The sequence below is a fragment of the Pipistrellus hanaki genome, assembly GCF_964339955.1.
Source record: "Pipistrellus hanaki genome assembly, chromosome: 4".
Classification (NCBI taxonomy): Eukaryota; Metazoa; Chordata; class Mammalia; order Chiroptera; family Vespertilionidae; genus Pipistrellus; species Pipistrellus hanaki.
In genome coordinates, this window is record NC_140506.1 from 45,076,702 (window position 1) to 45,099,459 (window position 22,758).

The 22,758-nt window shown below is 39.9% G+C and overlaps 1 protein-coding gene across 1 annotated transcript in view; it reads left to right on the plus strand.

The window, feature by feature from the left end:
- Window positions 1-22,758, plus strand: part of ADGRV1 (adhesion G protein-coupled receptor V1) — a gene marked incomplete at its 5' end in the record, with an annotated part of 423,052 nt that overhangs the window by 360,396 nt on the left and 39,898 nt on the right. Inside the window, one exon of the mRNA XM_084880847.1 lies at window positions 9,567-9,688. Coding sequence (XP_084736973.1) covers window positions 9,567-9,688 — 122 coding nt within the window. The remainder of the gene's footprint in view (window positions 1-9,566; window positions 9,689-22,758) is intronic.

A 22,758-nucleotide genomic window follows, 5' to 3' on the forward strand; every position in this document is an offset into this window, starting at 1 on the left:
GAAATTCTGAACCTAGGACAAAAATAAGCTACCTTATATATGACACCTGTGAAATAGTCTGGCAATTAACAATTTTAACTCCACATGAAACAGAGAAAGAGTTAGAACTAAAACCTCACATGTTAAAGTCTATATATAACATTGACAGATACAAAAAGAAAATTTTAAAGGTGTGTCATTGGGTACAAATTAATAATATACAGATATTATCAATATAGATGGTATTATTATTTTGGACAGCTGCCTTCTCCCTAGATCATCCACAGAGCATTCAGTCTGAGGATGGCCTTTCTTAACACAATGGTTTCCCTTTCTTTTCTCTGTAAGGGCTTGGTCCAAGGTTGTCAGTAAGAATGAGCTAAATAAGATATTAGTTTACTCCCATATGGGTAAAAGTCCCTGCCACACCTCTGGTACTATGCTATTGTTTAAAAGGATAATGATAAACCTTTAAAAAAAAAAAAAAAACACAAAAAACACACACAGATATCAGACCTCTTTATGGTCTGTTATTGTTGTACATGCCTAAAAACAACTCTGTAGGCGGGTTCGGTAATACCTTTCTCTGTTTACAAATATAGCTATTTAACAACAGAGACCAAGAAATATATTCAAAGCTTTTAGGAATTATACATGTAACATTATTTTTAAGATCAAACAATGCCCTGATAATCTGACAGCTGATGAGAGAAGAAATGCAATTAATCACATTAACAGAGAGGAACCAAGACGTTTGACTCAAGTAAATTTTTAAAAATAGTAACATAGCAAAGGAAATTAAAATAAAATAAAATTTTTAATTGGTGGTAGTTTTGTAATGTGATGGCTGGAGAACCAAATTAAAGAAAGAAAATAAGCATTCAGGTCAACTGGCATTCATCCAGATTGAGGATGGAGGGTCTTCCAGAAAACAGTCCTAGGAACTAACATAGGTAACACACTGGAAAAACATTTCCTTGCACACAGAGAGTTTCTTTGGTGTTAATTTTCCTGAGTGATTGTGTCTGAATTGACTGAAGACCTCATTGTTGAATTTGAGCCTAATGAATCTTAATGATTGCAGTGTAATGTCTTACCAAACTATAAAATTAGAACTGGCTATTCATGGCCAAAAGCACAGTAACCTAATTTTCAAAAATAATGAGGCATCTAGGAAGACGCAAAATATAGATGTAGGCAGGTTGAAAGATGCATTGCACATTTTCATTGTGTTACAAAAGGCAAAGTGTGTTGGGAGCTGCTGCTAGGTGCTGATCGTGCCCACAGATGAGTATTTTGAACTTTAATGGCTGGGTAACTAACTGGTAAGGTACTTAGAAAAGTAGGTTAAACCAGTATTCCATCGTTAGTTGGCTGACTTCCCGTTTATTTTAGAGCTCATATATTCTAAAAACTTTTGCCATAATGTCATTTTACGAAACATTTATTAAGTGTGTAGAAAATTATACTATGTTGGCTGTGGACCCAATGGATAAAATTCCTTCCCATAGTTCCAAGACATTTTTCCTCACAACAAGAAAACAGACTATTTAATCTTTTACTTAAGAATCACAGACCTGCCGAAACCGGTTTAGCACAGTGGATAGAGCGTTGGTCTGCAGACTGAAGTGTCCCAGGTTGGATTCTGGTTAAGGGTCCCAGGTTGGATTCATGTACATTGGTTGTGGACACATTCTCAGTAGGGGGTGTGCAGGAGGCAGCTGGTAGATGTTTCTCTCTCATCCATGTTTCTAGCTCTCTATCCTTCTCCCTTCCTCTCTGTAAAAAATCAATAAAATATATTTTAAAAAATAAACATAAAAAAAAAGAATCACAGACCTATTTGACCGCACCACACATACACCCATCCCCAGCAGGATAGCATCTGGCATCTTTGAAGTACATGGCTCAAATGGAATTATTCTAATAATAGTCCATGCAAGGTCCCTGTGGGCATGTCTCCTCTAACTTGATTATTCTCCTTAGATTCAAAATTATAGCCTGAAAATTGAAAATTATATATAGCTTTTGCAAGCCAAGACCATAATTCTAGGCTTGTACCATTTATTTTCAGTCCCAACAAATCACACTTAAAGTAGGCCTGACACTGGACTATCCTTTAGCATTCAGGAGATCCTAGCTCAGCTGTTGACAAAGTACTGCTATTTAAATTTTCAGCAGACTTGGAGATACTTTTGAGAATTTGCTCATATTCTTCCTCTTTTCCCCTGGAAATGATACTGTAGGCCGAAATTGACTCTCTTCTGTGCCTCTGATCCCACCTGTACAGATCATTCAAAAGCTCCTTCCTATATTAGGGTTCAGGTCAGTACATGTAAGAAGGTGATAGGTGTAAATCTCTATTATAGTTGTTTACTGTACCAACCTTATGTCTAAGCCTACAATATCCTATTTAAATTACCTGCTAGAGCTGAAATGCTGAGCCTCCTTGCCAACTTTTTTAAGTGGGATGAGATGAGACTGAGTACAATAGAATTAGAATAGAATAGAATAGAATAGAATAGAATAGAATAGAATAGAATAGAATAGAATAGATAAAAGGGAGAGAGAGGGGAATAGAAGACACTGATAGGTCCATTTGAAATAGGTTGATTAACAAGTTTTCAGTGACAATCTGCATGTGATGGAGTCTGTACATGGAAAGCAACCCTCCTCCAAGTGTGATCTTCAGATTACATCAGGTAAAAGGAAGGTTCTAAAACCAAATAAGTTTGGGAAATTTAGGTTCAAAAAAAAGTTAAATGTGTTCCTTTGTCATGTGATATATTGGCATTTCAAATGCAAGGGAAGCTATCTGTAGCCATGCACTATTTTCCTAACTTAAGTCATGGTGTTGATGAGAATGAAGATGATGGCAAGTTGAGGCTTAGTCGGCATGCACTTTGTTCTAGGCTCTGTGCTGACTGCTTTGTGTGTGTGGTCCCCCATCCCCCTACCCCGCCCATTTGTGTGCATATGATGGATAATGAGCCGTGGGAGCAATCTGTGAGTATGGTGGCAGGAGGACTTAGAAAGAGGAAGATTACCAAATTCAGTGTTCGGTTAACTCAGTTTGAGATGCTTTGGAGAGATCCAGGCCTATTGCCTTAAAGTACTCATTGAAAGATGACTCTTCTATGCTACACACCTGAAACTAATATAATATTGAACACCAACTATAATTGAAAAAAAATAAAAAGATAATAAAATAAATGTGTATGTTTTTAAAGGAAGAAGGTGACTCTAGAGATTATGATCTTAGTGAGGATAACTAAGTCAAATGAAGTACCTGGCGTGTAATGGAGAGCTGAGACATACCAAGTCTAGCCTGCTGCAGTAAACATTTGCAACTGTATCTCGAAATGGGAGCCACAGGAGTTAGAGTGGATTCCCTTCTCAAATGTGTTTTAAGAGCTCTTTGGGGAATGCGTTTGAAGTACTGAAGGAAAAACAAAATTCTAAAATTGGAACCAAATATAGGACTAGTGACCAAAACTTAGGAATGAGGTGAATAGGTAAATAAAGCATGGACTGTATTTTTGAACAATTTGCAGATGGATCCATACATTTGTTCTCTGTGTCCACGGTATGTAAATGAGGATTCAGCAGTTCTGTGAAATGTGTGTGCCCCTTTGTCTTCGTCTATGACTTTAGGCTTATTTTCTGAGAACACTGGTGGGTAAGTAACTCCATTGTGGAATTAGTGTTAAGAAAGCTTAAGAATACAGAATTTTCTTTCCAAGAAATGGGTCAGATCAATTAAATTTATTTGCCTCTAAGTATCTTAATTTTGAGTCTTATTTTAAAAATAAGACATTTGATAACCTTTTTTTAATTCAATTACCTCTTCTTCTAATTTAAAATAATGCATGCCTATTATTATAAATAGACCCTAAATATCTTAACTCCACATTATTTCACAGATGTGTGTCCTTGTTTTACTTTGATGAGTTTGAGTGGCACATCCAAATTTTAGAATCAGAAGGTGAGGGAGGAAAAATGAAAATAAGTACTTTAGAAGATTATAAACACAAGATAAATTTCAGCCTCATGTAAATGAGGTGTGATTTCCATAATAAAGCCATTGTTGTTGTCACTGGTATGCAGCAATAAACACCAAGGCTGCAATTACAAAGAAAAGAGATAACATAGGGCCATACTTCCTTTAAAAATAGCAATTAAATTCATTGGAATCATATTTTGTACTAAAAAAATAAAGAGATCTTATGTATTCTCAGTTGACTTTACAAACTACCATAGTAGACTTTCTTAATGATAGTAAGAACTAAATCACACATCCGCTTGTAGTTTTTTTCTTTCCACAAGTAATTTCTGTCACTAAAAACTTTTCAAACTGCTTTGTTTTTCACAGTAGTGACTCCTTGCTAATTTAAGTAATTTCACATTAGTGAGTCCTTGTTAAATAATTTGCAGATTTTTTTTTCCCTCAACTTAATCTTGATAGGTGTGCCTTTTTTTTTTTTTTTTAGCATAGTCTTTTGCGTTTTTTAATTGTATTAAAATATACATAACATAATTTTAACCATTTTTAAGTGCACAATTCTGTGGCACCAAGTACATTCACAATGCTGTGCAACCATCATCTCTATCCATTTTCAGAACATTTTTTGTCTTCCCAAACCTAAACTCTATCCATTAAGCAATAACTCCCAATCCCCAACACAGCCCCTGCTTACCTCTGTTCTACTTTCTGGCACCTCATATAAATGGAATCATACAATATTTGACCTTTTGTGTCTAGCTTAAAAGTTTTACTTAACAAATGTCTTCAAGGTTCATCCATGTTGTAGTAGATGTCAGAATTTTATTCCTTTTTAAGGCTGAGTAATATTCCATTGTTCCATAAATCTCCCACTTTCTGTGATGCATATTGGGTTGTTTTTTTACCTTTTGGCTACTGTCAATAATGCTTCCATGAACATTGGTATACAAGTCTCTGTTTGAATCCCTGCTTTCAGTTGTTTTGAGTATATATCTAGGAGTGTAATTGCCAGATTATATGGTAATTTCATGTTGAACATTTTGAAGAATCACCAGTTTTCCACAGCAGCTGAACTATTTTATATAATCAGCAACCACGCACATCTAATTGCTCCACATTTTTGCCAACATTTGTAAATGTCTAGTTTTTTTGGCAGTAAACACCCTAGTAGCCATCTCCTTGTAGTTTTGATTTTCATTGCTCTAATGACTAGTGATGTTGATCATCTTTCTATGTGTTCCTTGGCCATTGTACATCTTCTTCTTTGAAGAAATTTCTGTGCAAATCCTTTGCCCATTTTCAGATTGGGTTGTTTGTATTCTGTTGTCAAATTGTAGGAGTTCTTTACATATCCTGGATATCATATAGAATTCTTATTCCTGGGCCTACTGTGTTTTTAGGGCTTCATTTTATTGAGCATATTGAAATGATTTTGTTTGTCAACTAATTCATCTTTAAACATATTTCCAAAGCTGCCAATTATAAATGCCTGCTTTGGTAAGCATTGACGTATATGGACAAGCAAAAAGTAGTTCACCAAATCTGACATATCAGTTTAGGAAATATGAGAGTAAAAATTATTTATATAAAATGAAACATTACTTTTTAGCTTGCCAAATGGAATTCATGGGAACTGCTAGAAAGCATGCCCCCTCCTACCTTCCCCACCATCACTCATTCCAAACACCCTTCTCCTTTTGGTCCTGTGCCTCTCAGCCCCACCGAGGGCGAAAGGTGCCTCCTCACACAGATTAACCTTAGAGCGAGTGAAGTTTAGGCTTTGGGGCCTCTTCCTGGCATGGGCCGCTCTAAAGAGATATCTAATTATGCTTTTTAATGTTTATATTTTAAAGAAGCCTCCCCATGTTTTATAAACTTCAGGCTCACAAAATCTGAAAGTACCTCTGGATATGTTTCTCCCACTTGAAATCTGTCTTATTTGCTGTTGAGCTGCAGGAAAACCGGCCTGGGGCCTATTGTTCGGTGCCCTGAGTTATTTATGACTGGCTTTCTTCTTTGCAGAGTTTCTAATCTGGTTTGCCAAGCTGCCACACTTTTCAACAGCGTTCCAGAGACACATGGGTGTTTCCAGTCAGCCTGGTACATTCTCCCGGCTCCCCTGCTGGGCTCTGTCCACATACAGCACTTGTCTGGCTCTGGGCACTTAGGAAAATATGCAGGCCAGTTTTTGAAAATGTGGTGACTAGTTGTTCATGCAAAATATGCATGCCTTTTTGTACTCTGCACAGAGACATAAATAAAATGTTGTACTCACACAGTGGGAGCAAAGAATGCAATTGCAGGACTTAATACCTAACCGCTGAAAATTTTCATGAGCACAGCTTAGGCCGTTTCCTAGATCTTGGTGGTATTCTGTTAAAAGTAAAAATGAGCCTCTGGCCCTGACTGGTTTGGCTCAGTGGATAGAGCAGCAGCCTGCAGACTGAAGAATCCTGGGTTTGATTCCAGTCAAGGACATGTAGTACCTTGGTTGCGGGCACATCCCCAGTAGGAGGTGTGCAGGAGGCAGTTGGTTGGTATTTCTCTCTCATGGATGTTTCTAACTCTCTATCCCTCTCCCTTCCTCTCTGTAAAAAAATCAATAATTTTTTTTTTGAAAAATGAGCCTCTGACCCCTTAACAAATGAGTAATTTTATAAAACAAAAATTAAGTTTTATAAAAATTAAGTAAATCTGCCGAAACCGGTTTGGCTCAATGGATAGAGCGTCGGCTTGGGGACTGAAAGGTCCCGGGTTCGATTCCGGTCAAGGGCATGTACCTTGGTTGCGGGCATATCCCCAGTAGGGGTTGTGCAAGAGGCAGCTGATCGATGACTCTCTCTCATCAATGTTTCTAACTCTCTATCTCTCTCCCTTCCTTTCTGTATAAAATCAATAAAATAAACTTATAAAAAAAATTAAGTAAATCTACTACTACTACTATAAGGCATTATTTATGACAAAGGCATTATCCATCTATACACTCTGCACAGTTATACACTCAGACAACTTTATATATTTCTATGAAGGGTATATATTCTAAAAAAAAAAAAAAAATTCTCAGTTTTCTTCTACCTCTTCCCCTCCCCTGTTTCTTTCCTTCCTTGCTCTTCTTTTTTCCTTTCCCTTCCCTTCCCAAACAGTTCTATCGTAAAGCCATTAGTTGGTACAAAGCAAGGTGTGCATCCACGGGAATGTGTTCTGGCATGACATGTCAGGCCTCAATCACTGGGAAGGTTGCAGGCTAGCATGAGGGGTCAGAATCTGCATGAGTCTGGGGGGCCATCAGTGCAAGGGAAGGGTTTACCACAATGGTTTACAATCAAGTAGGGTAGTTGATAAAATAGGTAAATATATTACGAATATTGAGAAATCGGTTTCTTAACAACGAAGAAGAGAGTTACAAAAATGGAATGGGACAGAATTAGAATTAATCCAGTGGCATTAGATTGGAATGGGAAGTATCGGTGTGAAGTAACTTGCATTACATAGAGATAGATAAAGAAATACATGTAGACATCAATGTGTATATGCATATGTGCGTGTATTCATATTCTCAGGTTCTATCTAACTAAAAGGGCTTAATAGCAACAAGCTATTAGCTTCAAGGCAGGAAGATCTCTAGGACTGGATAAAGAGTCAAATGAACAAAACAGTACTTCATTGACATCAGTGGGGACAGGGTAGTTAACAGGTAACATTTGCAGCATATAGAGATGGTATTGGAGCAACAGGATAACCATGAGGGGTTCTCTGGTCTCAGGCTCTGGTGGTCTTGTGTTCTTCTGCCTGAGATTATACATAGAGAGGTCAAGCAAAGAGCACGACCTTGTCAAAGGTATGTTGTCCTAGATGCTTAAGAATCATGGACAGAAGTGACTTAAGCTAAAGATGGGCCTTTGCAAAGGAAGCGATGAGCTTGGGGTGTGACTACTCATCATGGCCTGCCCAGGAGGAGTTCATTCATAGGCCATTCCGCGTGCTTGCTCTGGCTCACAGACTCCTCAGGCCTGTCATGGGCCCCAGCCGCCCAAGCTTGCCAGGTTTATTATCACTTAGCGCCTTCACCACACACAAAAGTGACACCAAACAGATATTTATTCATTACAAAGGAAAATAGATTAACTTTAAAGTGGAGGATACTTGCAGCCACAAATTTAATCAAGAGACTAAAGTGAGCATCCTAAGTAATGGCATGAATCAAATTCTTGTGCCACCCAATAGAAAGTTATAAAAAGAACCCAGCATGATGTCTATGATTTCTGCCAAAGTTTACAAACTGAATCACAGGAAAGCATTAGACAAACTCAAATTTAAGGGCGCTTTCTATGAAAAACTGGCTGCAATCTTCCAAAGGGTCCGAGTCACGAAAGCCAAGGACACACTGAGGAACTGTTTGGGATTAAAGGAGGGACTACGGAAATCTGTCAGCTGGGTCCTTCTCCTACAAAGGGAGCTACTGGAATAATCAGCAGACATGGGATAGGATCTGGGGGTTGTGGTAACATACCAATGTTCATTTCCTGACCTTATAGTTGTATTGTGTTTATGTAGAAGAATGCTCTTGTAGAAAATATGCATTAAAGTATGACAAAGGGTGTTGATGAGGGATCAGGTTGGCTATTTTCTAATGGTTTGGGGGAGGAGGGAGACCCTGTTTTCATCCTGTACTTGCAACTGTTCTGTAATTTTGAAATTGTTTCAAAATAAAACCTAAAAATTGCTACAGTTGTATTTAGTTGTTCTAACGTCTCCAGAACATGTGGATGTTTAGGTGTTAGTGGATGATGGTGGATATATATATGGACTTTCAGGTCCGTTGCGATGTGGTCCAGACGGAAGGCTTTATTTGCAGCTGCTAAAATCTGATTCACTCTCCAAGGCTTACATGGCTTGTCATTTAAACATTAAAATCCCCTCTTTAAAGTTGTTATTCTAGAGCCCAAATATCAAAAACAAGTGGGACGGATAATCAGGTCCTTCGGTCCTGAAGAAATCTGTTCTGAAAAATATTGAAGCAAAGTGCACGGGGAAGGATGGATGGGATAAGCATGGTGTGACAGGAGTGAATCCCGTCATTGCATCTCTACTCCTAACCCTAGCTATAAAGTTCGGGGTCTTCTCAGAACAAAAATACCTTTCCATACACACAAACATGTTTTTGTATCATTTTTGTTTTAAAATGTTGAATTGGACTACACTGGTTTCAAGGGCACCCTAATGCCTGCCTGCCATTTTCCAGTGGAGCAATCTTTTAAAATTTACCTGGGAGTTCAAAGAGATTTTGTCTCCAGTTGTTCCTGTCACTTCCAGCGCAGTCCAGCAGGTGGCAGTCTAAGAGAAGAACAGTTTTCATTCTCCCCCATCCCCCCACCTACCAGCAAAACAGGAAGACTGTGGACTCAGCAATGTGCCTTCTCTTTTCTGGCACAAGAATGGGATTTCCAAGGTTGTTATTTCAAAATGGGTGCTTAGGCGTAGAGAGTACCAGAAAGGAAGCAAAAATTATTGTGTGTATATGCATGGCCATGCAGTATTCTGAAGCTCAGGATGTTTTCTTCTTTTTTTTTTTAATGATTTCTAGAAATCCCACTGGTGTTATATCTCTTTGCCCTGATTTCTGTGACATGGCTTTGGGGAGGCCTGCACATGGCATACAGACACTTCTGGATGTTGGTCCTCTTTGTCATTTTCAACAGCCTGCAGGTAAGCCTTACGTTTCGATTACCGATGGCATACATGTACACTAATGAACACATGGCATAGAGTTTCAGCGTAAAGGAAGCAAGTGCCCACACACAGGTGAATGGGTGCACATAGTAACATCAGGCAGAGTTGTAGAGTAAAATGATGGGGGTTCAATCTTGAACCCCTGAGATAGGGCTGGGCTTCTCACCTGCTGCTTATACAGATAGGGAAGACGTATTGACCATCCTTTATTATGGGAACACCTAAGTAACTACAGAAACATATTTTCGTTCAACAGAACTGATGTTTACAACCGTTGCAGGTGGCAGCCAGGGAGGGCCTGTGCTCCTAACTGGACCGTGGCTGGGCCTAGAAATCAGATCAAACGAGGAGTGAAATAGATAGCAGTGTTCAAGCAGCCCCCCCCCCCCCCTCCCACCCATTGGTCTGGTGCTTAGTGAAATGAGAGTGGTTTGGTTCACTGAAAAATGATTGGCATCTTCTAAGCCTGACAATAAGTTCATTTGGAGAGCATGCTTGGATAGCATAACTAGACATTAAAGAACCATGGCAAAAAATTAAAGCCGACTTTTTTAGTGCTTTTGTTAACTGGGAAAAAGTTTAACCCTGAAATTAACAAATGGAGCAATGGGCACATTTCTCTTATTTTCGCATGTAAAAAGTTCCTTTGTACACTAAAATAATTTCTTGAATTCGCCAAAGATACCTCTGCATTGTTCTTATTTTGACCACCATCTTGCAAGGAACATGTGTAGGCAAGCATATGAGGAGATCATGTCATACCACTAAAATATGACTCAAAGTATATTTAGGTTTGCAAAGGAGACAAATTCTTTAGTGAGAGCGTATTTTATAGCAGGGTGCCTAACCGAAGCATAGTATTGATTTAGGAAGGGGAGAAAAAAATACAAAGTAACTTTAAAGTTTGTGATCAAGTTGTTATTGCCCTCTGTAGATATAATTAAGCATCTGCTGTTAGCACAGTGAGCGGGCGGGGCCGGCACCAGGAGAAGGATGCCAGCCCTGCTCCTTCAGGATCTGGTGATTCAAAAGAGCAAGCTCTTAGCAATGAGCATGAACTATGGCAGGTGCCTTGTAATCACAGTGCTATGACAGGGGTCGGCAAATTCATTTGTCAACAGAGCCAAATATCAGCAGTACAACGATTGAAATTTCTTCTGAGAGCCAAACTTTTTAAACTTAAACAACTTCTAACGCCACTTCTTCAAATAGACTCACCCAAGCCATGGAAGAGCCACACTCACGGGGCCAAAGAGCCACATGTGGCTCGCGAGCTGCGGTTTGCCGACCACTGCACTATGAGACCTGTTTGAAGGGCCTGTTTACTCCTGTCTGTGCTAGCATTTGAGCTGATCCCCAAGAGTGAGCCTCTCAGTCAGAGGCCCCGTCCCAGGCACCTGTGAAGCCCTAAGTTTTAGTGCAACTGACATTCAGGCTCACACGGACAACCGAAAGTGGCATCTCATTTTTTAGACACAGAGTGGTCCACGGACCAGTGTTCAGATTTGCTTTTTCCCAATATTTGCTACAACCTTTCAATATTAAGAAGCCCCGAATTTCTGCCAGCTATACTTACCTGGCAGCAATTTTCAAGTCCTGCATAGATGCCGCCCCCTACAGGTGGGACGTGGGACCTTATTACACCTGGTGGATTTGATTCATTCATTTTGCCCGCCCATGAGTTTGTGACACCTCTAACGTTCATTAAATAAATGCTGAGCATATGGTGAGGGATAGGTATTTCAGGCAGAGACAACAATGTTAGCCTGGGCTACAGAAAGAGAAAGCGATCAATGTTCCCTAGATTAAGCAAAGGGATAGAGGGGAGCAAGAAAGGTTTTGCAGTTAGAGGCAGTGGTGGGAGAGTGGAGACAGGAAGGGGTTGGCTTCAGTGCCATGTTACCAGGTCAGGATGGGATGTTAAACTGCAGCTTCTAAGCAACGGGAAGCCATCGGAGTTGGGAGTTTGTTTCATTCTGGTTTGCTTTGCTTTTTAAAACATTGTTAGTTTTTAAGTTTTTAGAATATTAAATGGGAATGGCACGCTCATACCTACGCTTTGGAAGGGTAACTGGAAGCATGTAGGAGGTTACTGGAAAGAAGGGCAGTTCCAGGCAGGTAAGCTGTTGTGATATTCCAGCCTGCAGTGGTCTGGCAGTGTGCCTGGGAACAGACAATAACGGCAGGTTTGAGGATTGCTGTCGAGATAAATTAGTGAAACTAGGTTAGCCAGTTAAATGTGGGAATGTAGAGTGAGAGAGCAACTTCGCTCAGATATGCCTGGCGCAGGTGAATGGCTGGGCACTGAAGCCTTTAGTCCACAAGAGCAGGGTTCCACGGAGTCAGCACTGAAGTTGAAGCATCGGTGAGATTTGGGAGACAAAGCTACCAATCAATGTTTTAGTAACTAGGTACAGTGGGAGAGCCAGTGAAGGTGATAATTATGATAGAGAACTGTTGTTGGGCAGTTTGGAGATGCTATTAGGAAAGGAAGCTTCAAAAGAAAACAATACCAAACTGTCTGTGAAGCAGGGAAGACAGATAGGGTGAGACCTGAGGAACGATGTGGTCCTGGGCATGGTTCCCCAGCTGTAGTGTGCAGCAATCACACCAAGGGCTTGTTACAACAGAGATTGTTAGGCTCCACACCCAGAGTTCCTGCTACAATAGATCTGGGTGGGATCTGAGAATTTGCATTTCTTGACAAGTTCTCAGATATGGCTGATGCAGCTGATCTAGGGCCTAGGTTGGGAACTCCTGGTATATATAGAGCATGATCCTAACTCTACCAGCCTACTCTCTGGTTTACTTCAGCTGAGTCATGGGTACTTACTCAATTCTACTGCTGAGTCTGCGAAATAGGGATAAATACTATTAAGGATTATGGCGTGATTTAATTAAAATGGCATAATTAATATAAAGCAGTTGTACAGTATCGCACACAGAGAACAATTATTTTTATTCAAGAAGTGTAATGGAGAATGCAAAGAGAAGTAGTCGCTTAGGAAGGAACGCTGGTTGGCTTCTTGTTTTGTTTTCATTGTTTGTGAAACAAAAGACGAAGAAGGAGACACTGACAACTGGAGGAAAAGCCCATTGCCATGGCAGATCGTGAGCTGGGCAGGGGAACAGACGTGACAGGCGGCTTATTGGAGGGAAGAGCAGAGATTTTTTTTCCCTCTGAGGCTAGGGAGAGAAGGAAGGATAAACATGAAAGCACTCTTCTGGAGCTAAAATATGTATATGAAAAGTTGGAGTTTGCCTCTGATGCCCTCTTTTTTTTCTCTCTCAAAGTCAGCAAGCAAGGGTATTTGTTGAATGAGTTGACAGCTTGAAGTAAAAATAGTAAAAAAATAAAAAAATAAAAAAATATGGAGCCGTTTCTAAGCAGAAAGTAAATCTAAATGACGGCGGTTTGGAAGCTGATCAAGAAATGGACTGCTCACAGAGTGACCGGTGGGATTCAGTGGGAGCTGGAAACCTGAACTGTGAAGGGTACCAGTCAGCAGTAATTAAGTAAATTTAAACCTTGAGATTAAAATGGGAGCCACTATAACCTATCAAACCACATCCACAGGAAAAAGTCTGTCGAGCTCTTATGGAGGTTAATTATTAAAGGAGGACTGTTTAGCATTAAACGGTATATTGTAGGGAGACATAAAAGAAATCATTATGGTCTCCTTTTACGAACTTAATACAAGCCAAGTATAAGTAAAAACTAAAAATATTTCAAACTCATATTTAATGAGTTTAATTTCATCTATGTGGCTCTATCGAAGCAATGACTATTGGTATCACCCTTGCCTGGGATATGGCACACTGGTCATTCCTGGGAACAGGGCTCAATCAGTCCTTAAAGGAGCACTTGGAAAATATGATTTTTCTGGGGTTTATTGGGGTTCATTTAATATAGAAGCTGCCTCATATCTTTAACTCAGACATTTCTATGGAATATGGCTCTATAGTAGTTAGGTCTTCAAAGACTATTCTATGAAGACTTAATAGTTTTCCTTCCTTCCTTCCTTCTTAGTGGTCTTTGTATTTCTTCTACTGTCTTTATCAACACCTGGGACCAAAAAGTACGTGATGTACATATTTGGCTATGATATTTTGGTCAGAGATTACTGCCTCATTTTTTTATTCAGCTTATTATATTTCATAATTGCTCTGAGATTGATGAATGAAAGGCATATTTCTATAATATTCTGATTTTTAATAGTTATGTGATACAATTTTACAAAAAAGGGAATCTTGATCACTTGAAATATTATCAGGACTTTCTTGATCACTTCCTGAATATTCAATGTTAAGCTACCAAACTTCTAATATATCTGAGCATTTAAGAACTGCGTGAAGTGCTTTTTAAAGCACAATGGATAAAAGTGCAAAAGTAAGGTAAAAAAATCATTCTAAATATGTCTATTGTTATTCTTATTGCTCAATCATCTTCTCGAGCATCATGGCCACCAGCAGTGTAAGACTCACCTCCTACAAGCTTACTTGCCCCAGCAGGGAGAGAAATTCTTCCCCAACAGGACAGTTCTCTGCAGGACTTACATCACATTCACCTTGGGTCACAGACTGTCCAGAAACCAATCACATGACAGGCACTCTGGAGAAGCCTGGGTCAGGAGCAGACTCCAGTGGTAGAGGGAGTTGAGTTTATCACACAAAACCAAATGGAATGGAATTTCCACCAGAGGAAAGGATTCTTTTACCAATGTGTGTGTGGCCAAGGGGTTGGGGAGGGTGAAGGGGGGAGGAGAGATGGCAACAGTGCTAGCCAGGCCAAAGTAACCAGTGTCCACTATACCTATTTTCTCCATTTTCTTGTTCCTTGATATAAGTTTGGGCAAGGACAGCTATTGTCAAACTACCAGAAAACATCAGTGAGAGAATAGTTTATTGTGAATATCCTTAGGATCCATCCTGTAACCACATATCTCTATGTGATTCCCAAGAAACTCAAAAGGCACTATGTTTAATATTTTTCTTAATTCCCTGATCCAGTAATCTAATAATTTTCATATTTTTAAGAATGAGTTGGGTTTTCCATTTCTAAGTAGATTTATGTTAATGCTTATAGGTTACAACTTTTTTGTTGTTGTTGTTAATCCTCACAGAAGGATATTTTTCGCATTCATTTTTAAAGAGAGTGGAAAGGAGGGGGAGAGACAGAGAGAACACCATCAATGTGAGACACATCAATTGGTTGCCTCCCACACTCACCCCTCAGTGATCAAGCCTACAGTTGAGTTACGTGTCCTTGACCAGAATCAAACTTGGGACCTTTTAGTCCATTGGTGGATACTCTATCCACTGAACCAAACCATCTAGGGCTAGATCACAACTTTTAAAAACTGTTTAGTCCAGTGGCTCAGCCTCCACAGTTAATTGAGGTGGACACCCTTTGTGGGCTGTGTGCACAGTCTTGTTGTAGTTAAGCTTTGATTGTTGTTGGTATCACTGCAAGGAATTGACCTCCAGGCCAATTGTCTGTGAGGATCAGCTGTGTCTATGATCAGCTGTGTCTATGTGTCTGTGAGGATCAGCTGTGAGAAATTCTGTGCTGGATATACCTTTATAAGGCAAGACTTGCTTCATTGGGGCTTTTGTTCTCACTGAGTGTGTCCCTTATGGATCTGAGGTGTTGTAATCTGGATGGTCCTACTCTGATCCCTGGGTACAGTGGCTCTTAGATCTTCAAGGAGGTGCTAATTTAGCCTCTGCCTGAGGCCTCCCAGTAAGAGCTACAGAAAGATCTGCAGATTCCTCTTCTTTGTTTGGGTTTTGGAGGTGCCCAGATAAGGCCCAGCTGTGAAGCAATGCAAGCTGCTGTGGGGCCTTGGGTCGTCTTTTGGATATTCTGGATCTCTCTGACTCAGCTGCAGTTTGTTAGGTAAGTTTAGATTTCAAAGGACCAGGCCATTCATATGAAAAAGCCTCTGCGCACAGCTTGGATAGGATGGAGTCTCAGGGCAGAGCAAACAGCAATGGCTTCCCATAAGCCCTGCCCAAAGAGGGCCCCAGGTCTCAGTGTCCCTTGGTAATCACTGCAAGCACCTCTGAGAGAAGCCTCCTTCAAGTTCTACCTACTGACAGATAGTCCAGTTTCTCCCCGTATGAGTCTAGGTTCCCAGAGTCTTGTCCAGAACTGGAGTTCAGAGCAGTAAGGAGCTTTTGTATCCCTGCAAATTGAAAAAGCCAGCCTCCTGGTCAGTTGCCAGCCCTTTCCAAGTGTGCACGCCTCCGTACCTCTGCACTTTACTTCAGCACCTCCTCTGAGTCTCAGTGTGCTTTTCTCTTCCCTTCTAGTTGTAGAATTTCCACTCAGCTAGCCTTCCTGTGGTTCTATATGATGTCCATTTTGTCTTTTAGTTGTAGTTTTGAAGTGGTTGTGCGAGACAGCAAGTTCAGGTGTTTACCTATGCCGCCATTTTGGTTTCTCCGAAAAGCTGCTATTTAAATCTTGCCTATGTCCCAGCCTTCTAGCCACTTAAGCTAGAAGCATTCCAGACCTCCAGCAACGTAAAAGCTAATGCTGGGCCACTCCAGAACTCGTCAGAATCCTACTCCAGTGCTAAACCTGCAGCCATTCTAATGAGTCAGTGCCTGTGCCACACTCATTAAACATTTTGTATATCATTCCTAGCTGAATTATGTTATAATGTGCTTTTGAAACACAAACCAATCAAATTTAGATTTATATACAATATGTATTTCTTCTAGAACTTACTCTGTCAAAAATTCATTGACAGTCTTGACTTATATGGAATCCCAGGTAAGGTAATCAGAGTAGCCAGCAGTTTCAGCCATGAGTTTCTTGGCGATGCTGGAAAATACATTTGTGTGGACAGATTCTTATACATAGAAGGACCTTTCTGAAAGCTGAAATTCATTCTTGGAATACAAAAGCTGGCAAGAGATCCAAACTTTACATAGCATTGGGATATGACACTTCTCAGTATGTGCGCTATGAGATCACATTTGCAGAGTCCTGTTTGCCTCTCTGTAAATGACTTCTATATGTTCGTTTGTACATCCATCTGGTCTCGAGATGTGTCCTGACAGTTTTTGAATCATTCACTATTCCAGGGAGTTACAACATGAATCTGTAGCTAAAAATATATAGCCTATATTCAAATTTAAGATCAGCAGTTGACTAAAGTAATTTTCATTCCTACTTAACCTCAAGTCTTAAAAAGCTAGGAAATAAGTGACTCAAAGATGGGGACCGTTTCTTCTACTTTTTAGTTATTATTCTTTGGTGGCCACCAGAGTGCCTTGTACACAGAAAGCATCTTTCTTATCCAAAAAATAGTGTTTCTTATTTTCCCCTTTCTTTATTTCCCGCTCTCCTTCCTTTATTCCCTCTAGCTCTTCCTTCTTTTCTCTCTTTTGTCTTTGCTTTCCATCTATCTCTTATTGTTCTATGTTGAACTTTAACTTTGAAACTAAAGCCATCTTTTATGAAGAGATTTTCCCAAATGAAAGTAATCCTTGAAGTAGATTAAGAAATGGACCATGGCCTGGCCAGCATGGCTTAGCAGTTGAGCATTGACCTAGGAACCAGGAGTTGGTTTGATTCCTGGTCAGGGCACATGCCCAGGTTGCGGGCTCAATCCCCAGTGTGGGGCATGCAGGAGGCAACCGATCATTGATGTTTCTATCTCTCTCTCCCTCTCCTTTCCTCCCTGAAATCAATAAAAATGTATTTTAAAGAAAGAAAGAAATGGATCATGTTCCTTTGCTCATGAAAACATACAGTGTTCATTGCAAATGGAATATAGAAGAAAATTAATAATTTTTTTAATTTTCATCTGAGAATTTTCAGTTAGCATCCAGAGGAGTTCAGTGAAGGTGTCTGCTTAGATACAGGACATATTTAGTCTTGGCTGCTTCCTTTTGAGGATAAACAGCTCTTAAGAAATACATATCTCTCTATATAAAAGCCTAATATGCAAAGTGTCCCTGCAGGAATTTTACCGGGAGACTGGAAGTTTGATTGCTGGTTATGACATGCGCTGACCACCAAGGGGCGGTGCAGAATGAAGGAAGGCCCTGCAGGTGGGGAAGGAAGGCCCTGGCCGGCAGCCACTAGGGACCCCACCCTTGCACAGATTTTGTGCACTGGGCCTCTAGTTGTTAAATAATCAGTTACAGAGGACTAACTCCTTTTGCAATTGCTTTTCAACAGCCAGCAGGATTAAGAAGTGTCATTTTGTTTCCATTAGAGACTAGCACATGAGCTCTTCATGGAGAGCAGAAAAGCAACCTTCCAGAAAACCCAGGAATAAACATGTAGAAGCCAGGGAGTTTGGAACTTTATCCTTGGTTTGTCCCAGAGTCATGACAAGTTTAGTGGGGTGAAAATCACTGCACTTGTTTTGTAGAGTAAGATTCAGAGACTAATGAATGTCTTGTGTACTCTTCAGAACATCACAGATTATCCCTATATCTTTTTAGTAAATATACAGAAGCTTAGACAAGGAGGTATATTTAAATTGTCTTGATTATGTCATGCCATTCTCTGCAGTGTTCAGTAGCATCTTAGGCTGGTGAAATACCTTTGTGTGTTTGTACAATAATCTTCTTACTTCATTGGACAATGAGTGACAGCGTCTGACACTGACTCCTCATTAGCCTGTTGATTGGCCAGGTAAGATACTTCAGACAGACTGGATTTTTACTTTTGTTTGCACTAAGTTCTCTGATCTGCCAGTGAATATTTTCCAATAATGTGGGTTTAATCATGAAGGGATTGTATAGAGTACCTTTGCAAAACAGAGGCCTCCATTTTTCCTGTCCTGATCTTGTGTTAGTGTTTTACCCTGTGTTTTTTCTATTTTAGAGTTTTATTCTGTGTCCTCTGTGACCACATTTTCTGCATTTTAACTATGTAGTAGGTCTTCCTGGATTCTGTGAGCCTTTACCTGTGAAAGAATCTAGCACACTGCTTTTTTGAAATAGTAGGCCTACAAGAATCAGAGTAAGACAGATACCTTCTCTTGTTAAAACAGTTTTGAAAGAACAAAGGAAATATAAAATTTGGAGCCAGCTTTCACCTGGTCATTCAGATTCTTTGCCTTCATGTTAATTTATAATTTTCCCCAGCATCTAAAATGTTATTCTTATCTCTTGTATTACTCAAATATTGTGATGGAGAGAATACTTTTATTAGGTCCCGTTATTTGCATATTTTATAGTAGTATTCTTTAATGCTGAACTGTCAGGTACAGTGGAGTGAGCATGCAACTGGATGTCATGTAGCCTCTGTTTACCAAGTGACTTGACACCGCTGAGCTTTAGTTATCTACTTTCCTGAGGTGCTGATGTATATATATATATATATATATATATATATATATATATATATATAATGAAAGAATCATTGATCAGCTACCTCACACACCCCATACTGGAGATTGAACCTGAAACCCAGGCATGTGCCCTGACCAGGAATTGAACTGTGACCTCCTGGTTCATAGGTCAGTGCTCAATTGGGCCATGCTGGCTGGGCCTGAGTGCTGATTCTTGCTCTAATTTTAGTCTGAAGGATCATGTAAAAGTGTATATATAAAAATATGATTTGTAAACTACATAATGTTTTACAAAAACAAAATATTACAAAGGAATAAATGAACAAAAACCCCACCAGTTGTCTCAGACGCTATATGAGAGGCCAAAGGGAGGAAATTTGTAAACTTAGTCTTTAAATTTTTTCTAAGCCACTTGTCTTCCCTTAAATGATCTCATCCACTCATAGGTATATTCTTCATTGTATCGCCCCTTTGCCGCCCCTACCCCCCACCCTGTGTGTACCATCACGAAGCTTAGTTTACAACATAGATCCATGTGGCCACTCATATGCTTTTAAATGTTTAGTAAATGTCTTCAGGTTCAAGCAAGTGACTTATGTGGGTGAAATAAGCTTATTGTGAGACCATAGGGATTGATGGGGACTTTAGAAAAACTGGAGAATAGACTCCTTCTAAAAGCATTCAAATGAAAAAAGTAAATATGGGCCAAACAAAAGTGCTTGCAGAGTAAATTCTCATAGCTGATAGTCAGTGTACAACCCCTGGATAAAAATAAGTTCAAATTTCTTCCTCTAGATAAGATTTAATTTTCTTTGAAAAGCAAGTGGAATATGGGCCGGTCACCTTGGTTCAGTAGAAACTGGGTTTGGGGCTTTGTGATGGTTATCTATGGCTTGCAGAGTGCCTTGGGCAAACTAAAAGATTGTTGGGGTGGCTCCGTGAAAGCCTGTTGTGTTATCTGGGGCTCATCTTCCTTGGCAGTCTCTGGAATCCTCTCTCCTTCCCCAGCACTGTGAGGCTGCTGGGTTCTTTGCTTAGTGTTTTTGCCTCTGAACAGCTGCTCCTGGCTTAGTTTCTTCACCTTTCATCCCAGGGATAGGCAGATTCAAAAGTGGCAAATGCTTTTACAGTTCCTTTTTTCTTTGGAAACTTGGCCCCTCGAGACCTGGTTGCCTCAGTATTTGAATGTGTGGCCTCCAAGAAGAAAGATTGACTTGATGTGAACCCCAAGAAAGAATTTAGCTACTGAGATGACTCCCTGTGGTCAACAAAGGGCCCACATTTGATGAATAATAAGAGTCTAGCAACTGTTGTTGACAGGGTTCCTCACGGACTCTGTGTACCAGGAAGAACCTCAGTCTGAACTCAGCTTTTGGCTCTGTGTCCAGCTTGTTTACGCTTTAGTCAACCTCTGGAGGAAAACCCCAGTGTCATCTTTCTACCAATGGACTGAGAGCTGCCCTGCCCAGTCAGAAATACAAATTGATTCCTCATTTGCACCTATACCTACCAATCAGAACTGCATGATTGGGACTGCACAATTTGCAAATTTTCTCCAGCTTGTAGGATTGTACAAATGAGTGTTAATCTGCTAGATACTTCATCAGAGCCAGAAGCAAAGGTTTCAATAGATTTATTTTAACAAATAACTAATAAAAGTTTAACATAAGCTGAATGCATGTTAATATATGAAGATATTTAGAGCCACTACAATTCATCAAGTATCTGGCAGGTATCTTCTAAGACTTATGCTGGTGCTTCTGGGAACACTGATGACAAACACTTGTGCATGCATCTTATCAAGGTCAGCTGATGAGGTGCACTTTCTGTCTTGTATGTCATATGATAAGATTGTATGTCAAATGATAAGATTTTACTAACATGCATATGTATATATATGCGTGTCAGTAAAATCTTATCATTTATATCCATCAATTGATGGTTGGGAGTCAGAAATGATAATGTGGCTATAGAATAACCTCATGCCTATTTCACAAAACTGAAATAATAAACCAATAGGAAACACAAACACGGAAAAGCCACTAAACAGGCATGTACCAAAAGCTTACTGCTCTGGAAAACAGGTCTGCCTTCTCAGAATGTGGACAAGAAAGTATCATTGAGTGGCTGCCTCCTGCATGCCCCATACTGGGGACCAAAACCACAACCCAGGCATGTGCCTTTGACTGGAATTGAACCTGGACCCTCAGTCCACAGTCTGACACTCTTTCAACTGAGCCAAACTGTCTAGGACTAACACCCATGTTCTTAACTGCTTTTGTGACTGAACTGCCTTCCACTTAATGCATAATCTGTCTTTTTAAATATCATATAGGCCTTATTGTGTAGGAAAAAAACACCTACGTGTGAGATACAATCAGAGACTAAGATAGGGTTAGAGGAAATCAAGCATTGGATTGCATGGCCTAGGCCAGTGGTCGGCAAACAACTCATTAGTCAACAGAGCCAAATATCAACAGTACAACAATTGAAATTTCTTTTAAGAGCCAAAATTTTTAATCTTAAACTTCTTCTAACATCACTTCTTCAAAATAGACTCGCCCAGGCCATGGTATTTGGTGGAAGAGCCACACTCAAGGGGCCAAAGAACCGCATGTGGCTCTCGAGCCGCAGTTTGCTGACCACAACAGGCCTAGGCTATCAGCATCTAGGAGGATGCCTGTTAGAGGAGACCCAAAAGCCATATGCGTGGAGCTAAACAGGCAGGATGGAGTAGGTTTCCCAAACCTCTCGTGACACTCTCCTCCATGAACTCCACTGTTTTCTGAAATCCCTAACACTTTTCCATACATATCAACGGAGTTTAAACATGGCAGGAAAGGCATATTACAGTTAACATTTTTCTAAGAAAACACTAAAAGTCTCTAGCTTTATTTTTCTCCACTTAATTGACATTGTTGTGTGAAGACAAAGACACAGTAAGCTTAGCACTAACTGGAGCTGGAGAGGCCCTCTGAAACGATGGGATTGCAAAAAGGAGAGTGGAAACTTTGGATTCACTGGCTGAGTCTATTCCAGGGAGCAGTTGTCCCCAATGTACCTGCATTTCTTCAAATGAAATGAGAAAGGTGGTGCTTGAGAAGGCATAGTCTCCTTTTTGCTTCTCTGCTCTCTCCTCTTGGGTTGTATATATGCAGGCTCTTGCAGGATGATGTGGTTGCAGCATTTTGTACGGAGGTTGTTTTTATTTTTTATTTTTATTTATTGATCTGAGAGAGAAAAAGACAGACATCGATTTGTTCTATTTATTTATGCATTTATCGATTGATTCTTGTATGTGCCCTGATCGGGGATCAAACCCACAGCCTTTGTACATCTGGATGATGCTCTAACTAACTGAGCTATCCAGCCAGGGCAGAGGGGTTGTTATTTTTATCACTGAGTGTCTACCTCCATCTCTAGCACTAGCAAGAGTTGGAGAATCTCAAGAAGAATAGTGGGGGGGAGGGGGGGAGGGAAGCTTGCTAGAAGTATATGGCCTGATTGCTAGAGCTGTATTGTGACCACCTGCTAAGAGGAAATAAATAAATGTTACAAGTATGCCTCCCTTTTCACTGCTTGTCTAAAGTGTGAACATTTAGAAAGTGTTCTGAATCTGTGAGGATTCTGATTCTTTATTTTTTTATTATAATGACACACTATAGTAATAAGTTTATTCATAATTATATTATTAATAATAAATCATTTATACTTCTCAGGATCTTT